The sequence below is a fragment of the Bos mutus genome, chromosome 15 (genome assembly GCF_027580195.1).
Source record: "Bos mutus isolate GX-2022 chromosome 15, NWIPB_WYAK_1.1, whole genome shotgun sequence".
NCBI classification, from domain to species: domain Eukaryota; kingdom Metazoa; phylum Chordata; class Mammalia; order Artiodactyla; family Bovidae; genus Bos; species Bos mutus.
In genome coordinates this window covers 18261498-18280028 of record NC_091631.1, presented here as the reverse complement: position 1 = coordinate 18280028, position 18531 = coordinate 18261498, and the positions used below count along the sequence as shown (strand labels likewise).

The following is an 18531-nucleotide window of genomic DNA, read 5'->3' as shown; positions in this document are numbered from 1 at the left end:
TGATTGATGCTTTTGCATTGTGGTGCTGGGGAAGACTCTTGAGAAGTCCCTTGGACAGTAAGGAGATAAAACTAGCCAATCCTAAAGGAAATCAACCCTGAATATTCATCGGAAGGACTGATGCTGAAGCTGAAGCACCAATTCTTTGGCCACCTGATGTGAAGAGCTGGAAAAGATTCTCGACGCTGGGAAAGATTAAAGGCAGGAGGAGAAAGGGATGACAGTGAATGAGATAGTTGGGTGTCATCACCAACACAATGGACGGAGTTTGAGCAAACTCTGGGAGATAGTGAAGGACAGGGAAGCCTGGTGTGCTGCAGCCCATGGGGTCGCAAAGAGTTGGATGTGACTTTATGACTGAATGACAACAACATTTCGATGAAACATTTTAAAATCATTATTGAGTAGCAGTTATGGTACCCTTATAGTTTGTCTTTTAAAGTACAATTTATGTTTGTTGTACTTCACTTCATATTTTTACTTTGGAGCTATGTTGTGTAAGCATGTGTTTCATGTATTTTAGAGACTATAGACATAATATGTAGGTGTAGCTAAATAGGCACCACGTCCCTAATACTGTGCTGTTTTTATGTACAGAAGACTTAGACAAGCTTTTACTTAACATATCTGAGTATAGGCTGTATATAGGGAACAAGCATTTCACATTACTCCATGATCTGAAAAGCCAGTTAATCCATCCCTTTTGGATGAAACTGCTATTTCAGAATCAAATACATTCCAGCAAAATTCTCCTCTGTTGTCCTAGAATAGGCTTTGAGGTCTTTGTGTCATGCTTTCCAGATATCAAGCAAATCTGGTCATTAAAGTTTTAGCTTATAACCATACAGAAAATTGGAATTTTAACCTACTTTTGAATGATTTTTAAAAAAGATTCAACCTCTTGATAGGAGACTCTTGGTAGGAGAATTCTTCTCATCTTAAGGCTTTGATTATGAGGAGAATTTAAGAGCAACCTGATTTGGGGGAAGGGATTTAAGAATTTGCTCTGTGATTTCATCCATATCAAAGTGAATTCTGCTTTTTTCTCTGATGAGAGTCTCTATTGCTGCAATATATCTACACAGCCTGGGTGTACTTAGATTCCATTTCTTGGAGAATTTGCTGTTCCAGACATGCTTTTTGGAAAGGGTAAGAAGGTCAGTTTTAAAAAATAACTCATAGATCTTTCTGAAACTTAATTCACATTTAGCTCTTCAGGTGGAGCTCAGAGGGTAGAGCACCCTTAGCAATAGGATAAAAGGCTCTGAAGAAAATAAACACAATAAAATTAACTTCCTTCTATAAGCTACTGTGTATTCATGCAATAAATAATGTAAGGTTATTTTTCAATAGGAAAAGAAAACAATTGTTTTTTTTTAAATGGCTGATCACCCAAGATCACTTTTATCCAAAAACTAATTATCTTTAAATAATCTGCCAGCCCATATTGAAAGTAAATGCTACAATAGACCGGAATTATGAAATGATGAATTTATTTTAGTAACTGAGCTTTCTTATCTCAGGAGATATCCCTACTATCTTGTCAGTTAAAGTTCTTAGTTGAGTAACACTTCTTTACGCTTTTAAAGTTTAGTGCTGTGGGTCTTAATGTTTGTAAGGTGCTCTTGCAATGTATGACAGACATACTAACATTAACAGTATTAGCCTGGGTAGTAACCCTGCCTCTAATTTTCCTAGGGGGTAAGCAAAATGGAATGTGTTTCTCCTGGAGTTCCAATAGCTCTCCACTAGAAATAATAGTTAATTAAATCACAATGATCAAAGCTCAGTTGCATCATCATATTAGGCAGAAAAGTTTACTTTTTGCTTTTCCTTAGGAGATGGAAATGAGTGTGCCATCCTGAGTTTTATTGACTCCTGTAAACTGTCATGGCCATTGAAGGTGTGATACAGTCCCCCTTTGGTGACTCAGGTGTAAGATCCTATTACAGTTTTAAGGAAGAGAATACCAAGCACAGCTTGAAGTTTGTACAAAAAGATGAACATTTATCTGCTAGAGGATAAGGGTTTTGAGTCAGGTTCATCTTTTTGTGTCTTATCAGTGGCAGAACTTTTAAAAAAGGAAAATAAAGTATAATAGCAAACTTTAAAAGGAATGAGAAATTTAAAAAACAATAAATGATTCAACTGTATGTATTGTAAAATAGAAAGAGTAGCTTTATAACGATTTTTGGAATGATGTACCACAAGGTAGATAGAGTATTATGCAGGGGTTTTTTTATAATCCTAAGAAGAATTTTAGCAATTCATAAATTTATAAGAGTTTTGTCACTTAACTCAGAGAGAAGTTTTTCTTTTATTTGAAAACTATTCTTTTCTATTTCATAGGTATTCCTGCGACACATGGTAAACCCACTAGTTATTCAATAAGGGTAGATAATACAGTTCCCCTTGTAACTCAGGCCCCAGCCGTGCAGCCACTACAGATCCGACCAGGAGTTCTTTCTCAGGTTGGTGATAATAATTCATTATTTTTGCTTATGTGCTGTCCTTCTCATACTCAAGTAGAGGCCTTAATCCATTGGTAATACATAGGCTTGTGCTATTGGAAATAATGAAAATGACCTAGACAGGAATTCTGTCCTTATAGATTATTGAATTTAACTTTTGTAATTATTAGGTGATTGTTACTTTGAGTTACTTGTAACATACTGGTTTTTCTTTTGCTTTTGTTGTTTTTGCTGCCACAGACATGGTCTGGGAGGACACAGCAGATGTTGATACCTGCCTGGCAACAGGTAACACCCCTGGCTCCTGCTACTACTGCATTAGCTTCTGAGGGTGTGGCTGGTTCACAAAGGCTCGGAGACTGGGGGTAAGTTAAAAACAGCAATCCTTCTTTGTAAGTCATTTGCAAAATACATATGGTAACGTAGGGATTCAATTTTTCTAAATTTTCTCCATAGGAAAATGATTTCACACAGCAATCATTATAGCTCCGTGATGCCACAACCTCTTCTAACTAATCAGATCACTCTATCGGCCCCTCAGCCAATTAGTGTGGGCATTGCACATGTTGTTTGGCCTCAGCCAGCCACTACCAAGAAAAATAAACTGTGCCAGAACAGGTTGGTATTGATATTTTAACTTTTCCTCTGCATTTTGAAAATGAATCATTAAAATAAATTTTGCATGCACACCAAAGGGTCACCCTGTTGTATTCAAAATGACCTCTTTGATAGATTTGCAACAAATACTAAGCCAAGCTCCCTTCTCAATTTCTCAGAGGTATTTTGGTAAAACTAATGGAATGGGAGCCAGGAAGAGAGGAAATAAATGCTTTCAGTTGGTAAGATTGTCTTTATTGCCCTTTTGATTTATTATCTACCTATAGTGTTAGACAATTCTAGACACTCAGATATCACATTTGCCCCCCCCCCCAAAAAAAAAGACCATTAGAATATAAGTAAATGCAGTCTACACTCGTTTCTAGAAATTTTATGTATCACAAACTCATGATCTGTGTGTTGGTGTGTCATATACATAATCTTGAACAAGTGAAGGTTTGTATTGTTACTTATAACATGGTATCTTAGAAAAATGTCATGTATATATTTTGATTATAGAAATGACACATTATTCCTTTGATTGCAGGAGTAATTCATTGCAGAATACCAATATCCCACAATCAGCATTTATCTCCCCAAAGACAGTAACTGGGAAAGATGTCCAGGAAGTAAGTTGTATAGAAACACAGGACAATCGTAACTCAGAAGGAGAGGCAGGAAATTGTTGTGACACGTCTATCAGGCAAGACTCTGATTCATCAGTTTCAGATAAACAGCGGCAAACCATCATCATTGCCGACTCCCCGAGTCCTGCAGTGAGCGTGATCACCATCAGCAGTGACACCGACGAGGAAGAGACGTCCTCGCAGAGACATTCCCTCCGAGAGTAAGTGCCGAAAGCAGATGCCTGCATTTTTGCGACATTCTTAAATAACGATGATGGTATCCTCTGCTGTGGTGGAAAAAAACTTTGTGATTTATTATTGTGATTTATTATTGTCTGTTCATGTCCTTCGGAGTAAACTTCCTGAGTAGTATTTAGCATGACTGAAAGCGAAAGTCACTTAGTGGTGTCTGACTCTTTGTGACCCCATGGACTATACAGTCCATGGAATTCTCCAGGCCAGAATACTGGAGTGGGTAGCCTATCCCTTCTCCAGGGGATCTTCCCGACCCAGGAGTCGAACCGGGGTCTCCTGCATTGCAGGTGGATTCTTTGCCAACTGAACTACCAGGGAAGCCCATTCAGCATGCTTACTATAGCATTTTTCCTGTATTTATGAGCTTTAGATTTTTATCCATGTAGGTCTTTCTTAACTGTTTCATATCTGGGGAGTAGGTTCTCATTTTTGACCTGTTTTCTCCTTCCCCCTTCACTAGATGTAAAGGTAATCTGGACTGTGAAGCTTGCCAGAGCACTTTGAACATAGATCGGATGTGTTCATTAAGTAGTCCAGATAGTACTCTGAGCACCAGCTCCTCGGGGCAGTCCAGCCCATCCCCTTGCAAGAGACCGAACAGGTAAAGGAATTTTAACAGTAGTGTGTTATAAACATTAAGTCTACTAAAAAGCCTATGTTATTTTTCATTGTTTAAATTAGTAAGTACCTGCCAGTTTACCACAGTGGCTCTCTCTTGTTGATAAGTTTTGAACTAGATCACCTTTTTATGAACTCAGGTTTTAAGTAGGAATTTTCTGTATTGTTACAGAACAGATCTAAATGAAAAATTGAGGTTCTAATAAATGGTTTTTAAAAAATCATTTGTTTTTGAAAGGGTAAAAAAGTCACATTCTCAGCTCTAGCTTTACAGACTACCATTGTAACTTAAATTTAGAATAAGAACATATACGTTAACAATACAAAAAGGAATGTTTTACATTATAAAGTAATGACCCACTCTCAGAGTATTTGCTGTGATTTTTTTTCTCTCTTAGTGATTGATTTGCCTGGTTTTATCTGTATTTCCTTTCGGCCAGGGATATGCATTGCCACTGAAGTAGTGAATGACTGCTAACCTGCATGATGTACTATCTCATTAAGAGATGAGCTGTAAAAATGTCAGTGAAATATGTTTGATTTCCGCTGACATTCTTTTTATAGTGGAAAAATTTTTCAGTCATAATTTTATTCTTTTTTTTTCTTAGGAAATATAGTTTTTAATACTTATAGCCAAATCTCTGTGGAAAATATAAAACAGTATTAACACATCTTCTTTTTAAAGTTGTTTATAATGTGATTTGCAAGTTGATACTGTGCATTTGTTGTTGTTTCATTGCTAAGTCCTGTCCAACTCTTTTTGTGACTCCCATGGACTATATATATAGCCCGCCAGGCTTCTTTGTCCATGGTGTTTCCTAGGCAAGAATACTGGAGTGGGTTTCCATTTTCTTCTCCAGGGTATATTCCTGACCCAGGGATTGAACCCACATCTCCTGCTTTGGCAGGCTGATTCTTTACCACTGAGCCACCTGGGAAGCCCCATGAGATGTGTGTGTGTGTGTGCATGCATGCATCACACACACATATATAAGATATAAAATATATATTTAAGTAAAATATACATATAAAAAGATATGCTTCAAATTTTAAGTATGAAATGAGTGGTTAAAACAGAATAAATGCAATAAAAATCCCAAGGTGAGAGGGGGACCAGGGCCCAAGGATCAGGACGAGAAGAGAAATTTGGGCTCTGGGTGGTTAGACTTTCAGAGAGGTAGGAAAGGCCTTTTGAATAACTGGTTAGTTAAAAAGACCCAAATTATCACTAAATTATTAGTGATTACTCTACAATATTATTAATAATTCTAATTTATTAGAATTTGATCTCAAATATCCAAGTTGCCTGCTTATATATTTGTACATTTCATTTCAGTTGTCCAGAACAGTACTTCTTTTGTAGTATCTTGATGAAATCTTCTGTAATTTATAATAGGGGATTTTATGAACTGCTACTGAGGATCAAGTGAAAAGAGACAGGAAGGAAAATTAAATGCCAAGAGGGTGTTCCTAAACAGAGAGAACTAGCATTAGCAGTCCCAATAGAGAATTAATGTGGGAGTCTAGGGAATCTATGAAGAATGTGTTTGGGGTAAGGAAGAAGTTATAATTAGGTATGAAATAATTTAATAAGATCTTATCAATTTGGTGGAGTTTGGAAAGTATTTAACTTTAGATTTAAGATCGAAAAACATTGTTGATACAGATATTTTCTTTTAGTATGTCAGATGAAGAACAAGAAAGTGGTTGTGATACTGTGGATGGCTCTCCAACATCAGACTCCTCAGGACATGACAGTCCATTTGCAGAGAGCAGCTTTGTGGAGGACACTCATCAAAACGCAGAATTGGTAACTTCTACTGACACAGAAACCAAACCAGCTGTTTGTACTGTTGTGGTGCCACCAATGGGACTGGAAAACAGATTAAATGCCGATGAGCATATGGCAAACACAGGTAAACTGAGTCCCCTCTATTTCCCTGATTGTCCCTTAAAAGGTCTTGATGTGGGAACATCAGAACCAAAAGTCATCTCTGAATTTCTGACTTGTCCCTGCCAAATCTATTGTACCAAAGAAATACTTTCTAATATTATCCAGTGCTTGGAAACTAGGAGATCTTTACTTTTTATTTAATTTTAAGGTTCTCAAATCACTGTTGTGTAAAATATCTAAAGACCTTTCATAATTTTTATATGAGAAGGAAAAAGTACCTACTCTCTAATATTTTGTTGTTGCCAGATTCTATATGCCAGCCATTAATAAAAGGACGATCTGCCCCTGGAAGATTAAACCAGCCTTCCACAGTTGGTAATCGTCAGCAAAAATCGACATCAGCATTCCAGCAGCAGCATTTGAATTTTAGTCAGGTATGTTTGTGAATTTATGAGTCTTTGGGATTCAAAATCAGCAGTTTATTAATTGGGAGAAAAAGATTCTCAAACTATATAAAATCTTAATTAAACACTTCCATTTTCATTATTCCAAGTGACTGAAAAGTAATTGGCTTAATAATAGGATAATTATCAGATTATCCGTGGAACTTGAATTTTTTAGAAAGATTAGATTCTTAAGAGAACTTGAGAGAATTCTTCTCTATCCTTAATGTAAGCTAAGATCTGAGAGATCCCTTATGGGTTTTTAGTCACAGTATCTTTTAATTTCCCTTTTTTTCTTCTTTGTGACTTGTAAAATATGTAATTAGTCTTTTGTTTTGTTTTTGAATAGGTTCAGCACTTTGGGTCTGGGCATCAGGAGTGGAATGGAAACTTCGGACATAGAAGGCAGCAAGCTTATATCCCTACTAGCGTTACCAGTAATCCTTTCACTCTTTCTCATGGAAGTCCTAATCACACAGCTGTACACGCCCATCTGGCTGCAAGTGCGCACCTCGGAGGACAGCCTACTCTACTTCCATACCCATCATCAGCTCCCCTCAGTAGTGCTGCACCAGTGGCCCACCTCTTAGCCTCTCCATGTACCTCAAGACCTATGTTACAGCATCCAACTTACAATATCTCCCATCCCAGTGGCATAGTTCACCAAGTCCCAGTGGGCATTAACCCCCGTCTGTTACCATCCCCAACCATTCATCAGACTCAGTACAAACCAATCTTCCCACCACATTCTTACATTGCAGCATCACCTGCGTATACTGGATTTCCATTGAGTCCAACCAAACTCAGCCAGTATCCATATATGTGAAAACTCATAAGAGTATATTGAGGAAGCTCAATGATATAAACATTTGATTAAAAATAAAACATGGTATTTAATAAATATTAGCCATGGCACAAGAAAATTATTTTTGAATCATGTAGACTTGGGTGCAATTTAAACAACTTTGAGCTTTAAAAAAGAAACTCACTTTTAATGTGTTTTGCACATTTGGTATAACTTGTCTTTGGTCATGTTATCTTCTTATGTTGTAACTCTAGACAGGTGACTTATGGGAGCAGAAGTCCAGTTTTTGCTCCCGCTATTTTTTATAAAATTGCCTTCTAACTAGTGCAAGACACGTCCATATTTGGGAAGCCATTCTGTGTACAGACTTAGAGCAACAGATGCACATATGTCAGAATTACAGCATACAAGTGAATTGTATTATCTGTGTCTTAGTGTATAAATGTTGGGTCACTTACCTAAGAAATTGAGCTATTGTTCTTTACATTTGCATGTGTCTTTGCATGGGCAAAATGTTGCCTAGACTTTGCTCTTCAATGTTGTTCTAATAATCTCAGCTGCATTGTAAACCGTTCCCACACATAGTGCCTTAAATATTTGAGGTTGTTAATGTTATTACTATATATAAATGTTGAGGACTGCAGCACTTAAAATTCAGACTTACTCTTTAGTTTCCTTTGATAGAGTAATGTTCATTTTTGGTTTTGTGTGGTATGATTTCAGGTTGTAGCTATTTTTCCTTACTAAGAGGGCAGCATGTTTGCAATAGCTGAATTCTGCTGTCTGACTTTTTCAGAATGATCTAGCTTCAAGAAAAGCAAGCAGGTAGTAGTGCTTAAGAAAAATTGATTCAGTATCTAATGAATAGTTGATATCTGTCACAACACAGCATTTTATATACTGTTAAGTGAAACTGCAATACAATCTAAGTTTATTTTGGGAGTGTTTGCTGTATAATTGGATTTAATAAAATGTTTAGAGATGCAGTAGGCATGACTTTGAGTAGATAATGAAAGAAAATGCAAAATGCTCATTGATTCATGATGTGGTTTCATCCTAGCTTGGGCAAACCATGCAGTATTTAATAAATAGTAGCAGAATATTTACTATTGAAGCTTGAAAAGATGTGAGTTCTTTGTGTGCAATTTCTCATTTATGCATGTGAGAGGGTTTTTTTGTTTTGTTTTTTTTAGTATTTTTACATTGTAGTACTTGTTTTGCTTGTTGGTGGTGTTTGCTTATTTAATACATTCCGTCAGGGACAGAAATTACATGCTTTTTTTTCCTAGGAAGTATGTCTTGGGTTTTTCCCTCTTTATACTTTACTTTTTTTTGGTGGTGGTGGTGGTGATGTTTAAATGAAGTTGCTTTTACAGCACCAAAGACTTAATCATCCATTTCCTATATAAAAGGTAGCTACTTTTTGCATAGACCTCAAGTATATTGTAGTGTAGAGGTGGAATTTAAAGGAAGGTATTAAACAGGCTGTGTTTTAGCTTATGGGCAAGTAATAAATTGTATCATTTATCTTGAATGTATCATAGATAAGCTGCTATATAACGATTGCCACTTCAGATAGCTGTGAAATTAGGTGATTAACTAGTTGTTATTTAGCCTTCTAATTTCTGTATAAGTCTAATTACATGAAATAGAAGTTGGGGTTTTGATTTTTTACTTTGCTTTTCTGTTTGGAGTGTCATTGTAACTACTGTATTGTAAATGATGGAAAATAATTGCGTATGTTATTTTGGGGTGTGTTATTTGCATCAGTATTTTATCTCTATTAATGTTTGTGCTCATCACTGCATATAAAAAAACTTGGATGTATCAATGTAACTTAATTTTTTATTTTCATACTGGCATTGTAGACACTTGAGAGAGCTGTATCTTGCAGGCTTGACTTAACTTTTTTTCCTTAAAAATCTGGAATATAATCTTATACCATTTACTGGAAGAAACAGGACAAAGCATTTGAGTGTAAAACTCTCCAAATGTTTTGGATTTACAGCATTTCTTTGATAAATGAACTGCATACCACTAGTACAGGTCTAGTACAGCGTTGACAATAAGCTAATAATGGATGAACTTTTCTTTACTCCATTAATACAAGCAGTGTTTTATTTAATAATCATCGATGAAATAAATGTGCCTGATATTAATTTTAAAAATTACAGTATTAGATCATAAAATAAAAACCAGCAGTACGTTTTTAGTCACACTGAAAATGAAGGACTTAATTTTCCCCACAAGTTTCAGTGTTTTTAGTAATCAATTCTATGCATTTTATATAAATAGAAATATGTATATATATTACACATAAAAAGGAATAGCCTAAGATTAATTTAAAAGATTATTTACAGATGGCAAATTTATGGAGTCACTATTTAAGTAAACTTGCTGCCCTCCACAGCCTTCTAATTTTATTTATCCGGTCCAGCAGTTTACTGGTATCTGCTCGCTTGTTGGAGAAGAATCAGTGCTGGAAGCTCATGTTTAAGAAACACCAAGGGCAAAAGATTGATGTTTGTACCAGGTACAAAACTGGCACAGTTTTCTTTTTCTTCAGGGCCATGTTTACTACCCTGAAATGTCATATTTTCTGTATTTCAGTTCCAAGACTGTGTTGTCTTGTTAAATTGACAGTAAATGATAAACTTCAGTGTTTTCATAATATAACAGTCCTTTTTGATAAAGGCGTACCCGAGTTAAGTACATTGCTCTTAGCTGATTCTAATCATGGGCTTTTTAACAAGGAAAAAAAAAATTCCAAGATCCTGCTAAAGTCTAAATTTAGCATATTGACAAAAGAATCTGGATTTATACCCTCTTTAAAACCTTTTTTTACCAGTTTTCTTTTGTGTTAATGCTTTCTTAAATAAAACACTGCATGAATTCCAAGTTGCATATTTGCATACTATTTTAATTTACAAATTGTTTTTTAATCAAATATCCTGGTATTTTGTTTCTTTTTCTTTCAGGGTGTTTGAGTATGTTACTGTAGTAGCAAAACTTTTTCATTTAAGAAATCTCTACTATTACTTCTAAAGTTGGTTTGTGTTAAGTAAAAGTTAAATCATACACTGCAAGGTGTAGGAAGATTTGTTTTAAAGAACCCAATGATATAGGTTTGATTACTAAGTTTGAGCTATTAACTGTTTAACAATTTTAGACTTGTGGCTTTCTTTGGTTTGTTTGTTTTTGCTTTTACTTCTATGCTACACTAGTTTGCCATGTAGCAGTTGCACTGTGCAATATTACAATAAGGACTGGGAAAATTTTTATGGATGTAATGTCTATTACGGTTTGCGATAGTATTTCTCTCTAGTTCTCAGTGATTTAAATGTGACCAAGCCTTCTGTACTTTGTCACAAAAAGCGGGTTTTCCAGGTGACTATTTTGGTGAGTGTCAAAATAAGAATTTATGGTGTATTACTGTCGATTCACTTTGAATTAAAATATATATATTGCAGCAAACAGCTTGTTGACTTTTTTTCCACCCCAGTACTACTTCCAGAGTAGGGAAGGAAGAGGTTAGGAAGTTTGAGTTACCCAACTTACATCTCATTTAATTTTCAAGACCACCTGTGAGACAGGTATACAATTATCTTTATTATGTTAATGAAGAAATAGGCTCTCAAATATCTAGGTAAGTTGTCCAAAGCCCAAGCGCTAATGAGTGGTGAATCTGAGATGGGAACAGGCTGCCTAACCCCTAACTGTAACCAAACTACCAACTGCTGTCCGACAGTTGGTTTAAATCCTGAGGGAGTGTACCAGAGTACTGTAACCACAGGACAGTGTGTTAGTCACTCAGTCGTGTCGACTCTTTGCAACCCCACGGACTGTAGCCCACCAGGCTCCTCTATCCATAGAATTCTCCAGGCAAGAATACGAGCGGGTAGCCATTCCCTTCTCCAGGGAATCTTCCCAGCTCAGGCATCGAACTCCGGTCTCCTGCATTGCAGGCAGTTGTTTTTTTTTTTTTTCTTTCCCATCTGAGCCACCAGGGAAGCCCAGATCACAAGATAACCAGGGCCCGTTTTCCTTGAATATTTTTTGAGGTAAATATTTCTGTTCATTGTACATGAGTGAAGAATATGGAACTCACATGTGTTTTTAAGACATAAAACATGAGACTTCAAAGGGACGTGGTTGTAGTAAGCCAGTTTAGGTTGCCTTCAAATACCATCTTATACTAAAAGTTTAGGTTTAGAGAAACATCCATAGGAAAGTTTGTTGAGGAGCGCCCCCCCAGCACACACCGGTGAAAATACATACTTGCAATCTCAGTGAACTTTACTTGCCATATATAAGATATACACACTTTGTTACATGTTTATTATATGTTCGGTGTCTGGCTTCCTTTCATTCAACATTTTATTTCTAAGAGTCACCCGTGTTTATGTAGTTATGAATCGTTTATCCCCATTACTGTGTAGTATTCATCTTTGTGCATATATAATCATTTATCTTTTGTTGATAGACATTTGTGGTGTTTTTACTTTTTGACTATTAGGGCTAGTGCTGCTACAGACATTTTTGTTCACATTTTTGGCGGACATGTATGCATGTCCTTTGAGCATATATGTAAGTATGGAATTCCTGGGTCACGGGGTGTACAGATGTTTTCCATTATTAGATACTGCCAGCAGTATTTCAAAGCGATTAATTTACACCCAACAGCAGTATATGAGTTCTAGTTACTTTACATCCTCACACACTGTATATAGTTTTTCTTTCAATTTAGTCATTCTTATGGCCATGAATTGTTAAAAATTACGTGAACATCCTGATCCTACATGTAGGTAAAATCCAGATTTTGCAATTCACTTGAAGGTAAATTGGCTTCTTGAGAGTTAGGAAATGTTCAGCTATTTAAATGGATTCATGTATGGATGTGAAAGTTGGACTATAAAGAAAGCTGAGTGCAGAAGAATTGATGCTTTTAAACTGTGGTGTTGGAGAAGATTCTTGAGAGTCCCTTGGACTGCAAGGAGATCCAACCAGTCTATCCTAAAGGAAATCAGTCCTGGGTGTTCATTGGAAGGATTGATGTTGAAGCTGAAATTCCAATATTTTGGCCACCTCATGCGAAGAACTGACTCATATGAGAAGACCCTGATGCTGGGAAAGATTGAAGGTGGGAGGAGAAGGGGACGACAGAGGATGAGATGGTTGGATGGCATCACCAACTCAATGGACATGAGTTTGGGCAGGCTCTGGAAGTTGGTGATGGACAGGGAGGCCTGGCGTGCTGCTGTCCATGGCATTGCAAAGAGTCGGATATGACTGAGTGACTAAACTGAACTGAGGAGTATAAAATATTTGAGCAACAGGTGTAAACCATTAAGCCAGTGCCTAGCACATAGCAGTGCCTGTCACATGGCAGGTATGTCATGAGTCATTCAGTGATCTATGAAGCGTCTACCATTTCCCAGCATTCTATGCTAGGGATATGTCAGTGGACAAAGCAGAAGATTCTTTTGCTCTTACAGATCTTTCCTTTTTGAGGGCGAGAAAGCTTTAAAGTAAGTAAGTTTAGGTAGGCTAAGCAGAATGAAAAAAATAGAGGAACCTGGTTAAGTGACTGGAGGGTGTGTGTCAGGGAATGCCTCAGTGAGAAGATGACATCTGAATTGTGGCGAGAAGAATGCTAGTCAGCCACGTGAGGGAAAAGTTTTTGGCGGAGAGAACAGCAAGTACAAAGGTGCTAAGCGGGAATGAGACTTAATACGGGCAGGATAGAAAAGTGGCCTGTGAGGTCCAAGTTCAGTGTAAATGGAGCAGGAACTAGAGGACAGAACCAGAGGGGTGGGAATGCAGGCCTTTTGCCAAAGGTCTGGATTTTCAGTGTATTTCAGTGTATGTTCACTGAAAGCAGACACCGTAAACTGACTATTGCAGCGAACAGGTGTGCGGCCAGAGCACTGAAGACCAGAGAAGAGGTTTTGAAGTAGCCCTTGACCCCTAAATACTTAGGCAAGCAAGCATCGCTTTCTAAGAATAACATTGTTCAATCAATCACAAAACTGTATAACACCTGGCAAAATTAGGTGTTATATCTAATTTCCAGTCCATATTCAAAATTTCCCAAATGTTTCAATAATGTCTTTTATAGCCATCTTCCCATTCCCCCTGTCTAGGTGCCAGTCAAGATTCACTCATTGAATTTTGGTTATGGTGGCTCAGACGGTTAAGCATCTGCCTACAATGCGGGAGACCTGGTGGAAAAGCCCATGGACGGAGGAGCCTAGTAGGCTACAGTCCATGGAGTCGAAAAGAGTTGGACACGACTGAATGACTTCACTTGTCTCTATTTTAAATTCAGAACAGTCTTTTTTTTAATGACACATCTTTTTTTTTTTTTTTAATTTAAGAGTTCAGGCTAGAATAGCCTTCATTCTCCCTCTGATTGTTTCTTCATGCTAATTATAGCATGAATTTCTGTTAAGTACAAGTTGGGGCTGCTGCTGCTGCTGCTAAGTTGCTTCAGTCATGTCCGACTCTATGCGACCCCATAGATAGCAGCCCACCAGGCTCCCCCGTCCCTGGGATTCTCCAGGCAAGAACACTGGAGTGGGTTGCCATTTCCTTCTCCAATGCATGAAAGTGAAAAGTGAAAGTGAAGTTGCTCAGTCGTGTCCGACTCTTAGCGACCCCATGGACTGCAGCCTACCAGGCTCCTCCATCCATGAATTTTCCAGGCAAGAGTACTGGAGTGGGGTGCCATTTGGTGGCTTGATTAGACTCAGTGCTCCTCTGCAAGTATCGTAGGAGTAGTTGTGCCTTATTGCTTCACATTAAGGGGTGCACGCATAATGTCAGGTCACCCAGTATCAGCTATGCCACTAAGATAAAGAGATTCCTAGCGTATTTCTCCTTTTGTCATCTGTGGGGTTGGTACTGTGGCAGTATCAGTAATATTTTGCTCACTGGCTTTAGGGTCCATTCATGATTGTTGTCAGAATCAATTACTACACTGGGTTTTTCAATTCCATCATTCCTTCTACATTCTTTACCTGGCATCATATTCTTCTATAAAGGCTTTCTGCCTTTCTCCCTGTGCTCCCTCCAGCTTCTTTCTCTGTCTCTGTCTCTCTCACCATTATGGATTCATGGATCAAGACTGGAATTTGTTGACATTACCACGTTCGTGTCTGAATGTTTCCTCGCCTTCTGGCCTCCTAAGGTGTCTTAGGCTCACCTTATATTTTTTCTGCCTTGGATCTGAAATTAGTCATTTCTCCCAGGTTTCAAAAGACCCAGGTGAGTAATGTTTACGAGACAGAGGTAGTTCCTTTGTCTTTTGTAGTTCTGTCACACACTTACAGTGTCATGGTGTCATGGGTGTTGTTGACAGATCTTTTCTCTTAGTTTTAATCCTGCATCCCCATTCTCAAGCTCATTTCTGGTTCTTGTTTTTTTAAAAATACTTAAAAAATTTAAATAAAAATTTAAAATTAAAACTCATTTTTGGCTGCACTGGGTCTTTGTTGCGGCATGCGGGCTTTCTCTAGTTGCAGTGCACCAGGCTTCGTTGCCCCTGAGCAGTGGTCGAACCAGTCCTCTGCTTTGGAAGGTGGAGTCTTAATCACTGGACTGCCAGGGAAGTCCCTAACTCCTGTTTCTGCAGAGAGATGTTTGCCCAGCGACTACTACTCACCTTCTTTAACCATCTTGTGGCTCTCAGTTTCACACACTGATTGCAGTTCACCAGGGAGAAGGATGAGGGCGTGCCTGAGAAAATTCATCTAATAAATGCATGTTTACTGCTGTTTCTCCGTTGTTCAGCAGTTATGTCCAATGAAGGTCGAATAAATGTGGAGCCTAGGGTTTGGGGACATTATTTAGTAAACCGTAGAAATAATTGTGTTATATTATGATAATGATTAACTTAAAGGAGGTGATAAAGTGAGAACAGGAGCTCTGCTCCAGCCTCACTATTGTAGTCCTCATATTCTTCCATCATTTTTATCATATTTCTTGTAATTATCTTGTCTGCTTTTCCCACTAACTAAAACTCTGAATGCAAAGGACATTTTTGTCTTGTGTGTACCATTTCTTTGGATCTATGTGCCTGGCCATAGCAGGCACTAAAACATTGGTTAAATAAATGAATGAGATCAATAAAAATATGTTTATCAGAATTTAGGAAGCACAGTTTTATTATCTGCTTTGCTAATAATTTAGGTGGTCATTTTCAAGCAAGTTTGGGCTTCCTTGGTAATAGTTTAGGGTTGCAAATATTCAAAAGCAGCGAGGGCTGAGCAGACGACAGAGTAAGTAGAGCAGACTGAGTGGGAATGGCGGCCAAGTGGGGTGTTAGGTCCAAAGGCAGCAGAACACACATATGGGGTTTTCTGAGAAAATGAGTATGGAAGTCAGTGAAATATTGGCAATCAATTAAACTTAAATTTTTTGCTTTAAATATTTTGTAAGCCAAACACAAATCATCTGCAGGCCAGAGTTGGTGTGTGGGTAGCCAGTTTGCTGGAATAATTATTCTTTTTTGAGTTCCCTGGAATTTTGATCGTTCCCTTCATTTCATTATTGCTATATTGTAATGTGGCCAGCAGGGGGCGTAAGAGTTCTCTAGTAATTTTTCTTTCCGGTTTCATCCCATGACAACATTAAAGAACATTAGAGATGGGGCAATGTAGGCTATGTCCCATGAACACTGATAATATAAAGTGAGATGTTTCTGACTTTTGCAAATAGAATTTGAGAAAGTTGGAAAGGATTTCCAGTCTCGATGAATCCTTAAGTTATTAGATGTGTTGGTTTATCATGGAATCAAAAGGAGATGTCCATTCATCCATCCATTCCTCTGCTGCCTTGTCTACCTGCCACGTGGTCCAAAAATGTGTGAATTACTTCATTTCCAGCAAAGTAAATCAGCCTTGGAGGATTTGCAACCAGAAGGGGAAGGAAATGATAACAGGACAAAGCAAGAGTCGTTCAGTATCTAGTTTGTGCCAAAGCCTTTTAATGTTCCTTGTCTTCCTCATGGCCACCCTTTCCTGTGCCAAATCCCTCTTTATTTTTTATTCTTTTTCAGAAGAAGGAAAAGGCCTTGCGTGGCTCAGTAACTTACTTATAAAGCAACACAGAAAGAAACAGAAACAATGCTGAAATGCACATCCCTGTTTGACTCCAAAGCTGTGGACGTTTCACCTCGTTACTTTGACTAAACACAATGTTGGTAAATATTTTACAGCTGCCTGTGGTAGGAGGCAGGGTGTAGGGCTTGTGTGTATATGTACAGACGTAAGTTTGTTATAAACTTTATAATATAAAGAATATGCAGCACATAACTGACAAGTGATAAAATAGACAATGAAAGTGAAAATGCTGGTCACTCAGTCACGTCCAAACCTGTGACCCCTGGACTGTAGCCCACCAGGCTCCTCTGTTCATGGAATTCTCCAGGCAAGAATACTGGAGTGGGTTGCCATTTCCTACCCCAGGGGATCTTCCCAACCCAGGGAACAAATCCATGTCTCCTGTATTTGCAGGCAGATTCTTTATCATCTGAGCCACCAGGGAAGCCCAAATATACAATAATTTTTATTATAAATTTCATTTATTCTATTGATTCTTACAGAAGGCTTTCATTGAGTTTTGCCAAACTCTTATATGGTTATAATTTCAGCCGCAATTTGACAAAATCAGGCTATGAATAACTATATTACTACTATCTGATTTAGCAAAGAATTGCTTATATTATTGGTGAACAAGGGCAGTTCTGACCTGAATATTCATTGCTATTTTCTTTTACATTTAAGACCAAAGTGAAATAAAAAAGATATATGTTGGAACTTCACTTATTCATCAACAACATGAGTGAATTCTTGGCCCAGTCTGGTGATAGTTTTCCAGTATTAATACATGGAAGAATATGCTTTCCCTCAGTTTTTTGGCGCTATTTATAATGTACAGCTACACACATGATATACTTTTAACTGCAGTAACATTTTCTTCCTCACTTAAGTCTTGGAAGTCAACAAAACAATAAAAAGTCTAAATTTTAGTGTTTGCAAGTTTCCATGGTATAAAAATTCCCATCATAGCATTTCAAGCTACTTGCATGAATGATGTCATAATGTTGGGAAGAGATGTGCACCATTAGCTAGTATGTCCATCAGATGGTTACAATAGATGTAAATTCAATAGACCTAAATAACTTCAAGAACACAGAGAACAGTAAAATGTAGTGAAATAATTAGAGGTAAGTTTTGAAGACAAGCGGTTCTCCTTTTGGACAGTTGTGGGGGACCATAAAAATGACCATGCAAGTTGAAACCACGCAAAGTGATCTTAATACTCAGTAGGAAGAATTATGTAATTGTTACCTGATCTTGAGTATCTTTTGTTAAAGCATTAAAAATTCTCTTGCTGTTGGTTATAAATGTACCTAGGGAAAGGAAAAAATAGTAAGGCTAATATTTATAGTACCAAGGGTAATATTTATACTAGTATACTAATTTAAGACATTAGAAGGATTGAGAATTAGAGTTTTAAAGTTTTATTTCTTTGTAAAACACTAACACGTTTAAATGGTGCTTGCACTCTTCTCATTGTAGAACTTATGATGCGTCTTCCTATATCTTAGTGAAATGTCATGCTCCTTTCTAATTTTAGATCAGCTTCCACATTTTATCCTTGTGCTTTGAATGTCATGAAATATCTTTGAGAATTCCTCTAATATGAATTATTTCACTGGCATCACTTCTTCTCTGGGATATCTTCATCTTTTTTGCCACAACCACTTTGCTGTTTGTGTTGATGAGTTTGTTTTCACTAAGTTCCTCTGGCCATAGGT

General features: G+C 37.4%; 1 protein-coding gene across 4 annotated transcripts in view; it reads left to right on the top strand.

The window, feature by feature from the left end:
• The window catches only part of HIPK3 (homeodomain interacting protein kinase 3), an 83638-nt gene extending 72455 nt beyond the window's left edge, over nucleotides 1-11183 (top strand). For 3 of the 4 annotated variants that reach the window (XM_070383582.1, XM_070383583.1, XM_070383581.1), the window contains exons 9-17: nucleotides 2350-2471; nucleotides 2712-2836; nucleotides 2928-3089; nucleotides 3248-3310; nucleotides 3616-3915; nucleotides 4410-4550; nucleotides 6248-6483; nucleotides 6768-6895; nucleotides 7254-11183. In XM_070383582.1, coding sequence (XP_070239683.1) covers nucleotides 2350-2471; nucleotides 2712-2836; nucleotides 2928-3089; nucleotides 3248-3310; nucleotides 3616-3915; nucleotides 4410-4550; nucleotides 6248-6483; nucleotides 6768-6895; nucleotides 7254-7730 — 1754 coding nt within the window. In that variant the 3' untranslated portion in view covers nucleotides 7731-11183. The remainder of the gene's footprint in view (nucleotides 1-2349; nucleotides 2472-2711; nucleotides 2837-2927; nucleotides 3090-3247; nucleotides 3311-3615; nucleotides 3916-4409; nucleotides 4551-6247; nucleotides 6484-6767; nucleotides 6896-7253) is intronic. The other variant, XM_005890883.3, reaches the window with a different exon arrangement.
• Nucleotides 11184-18531: the final 7348 nt, after the last annotated feature.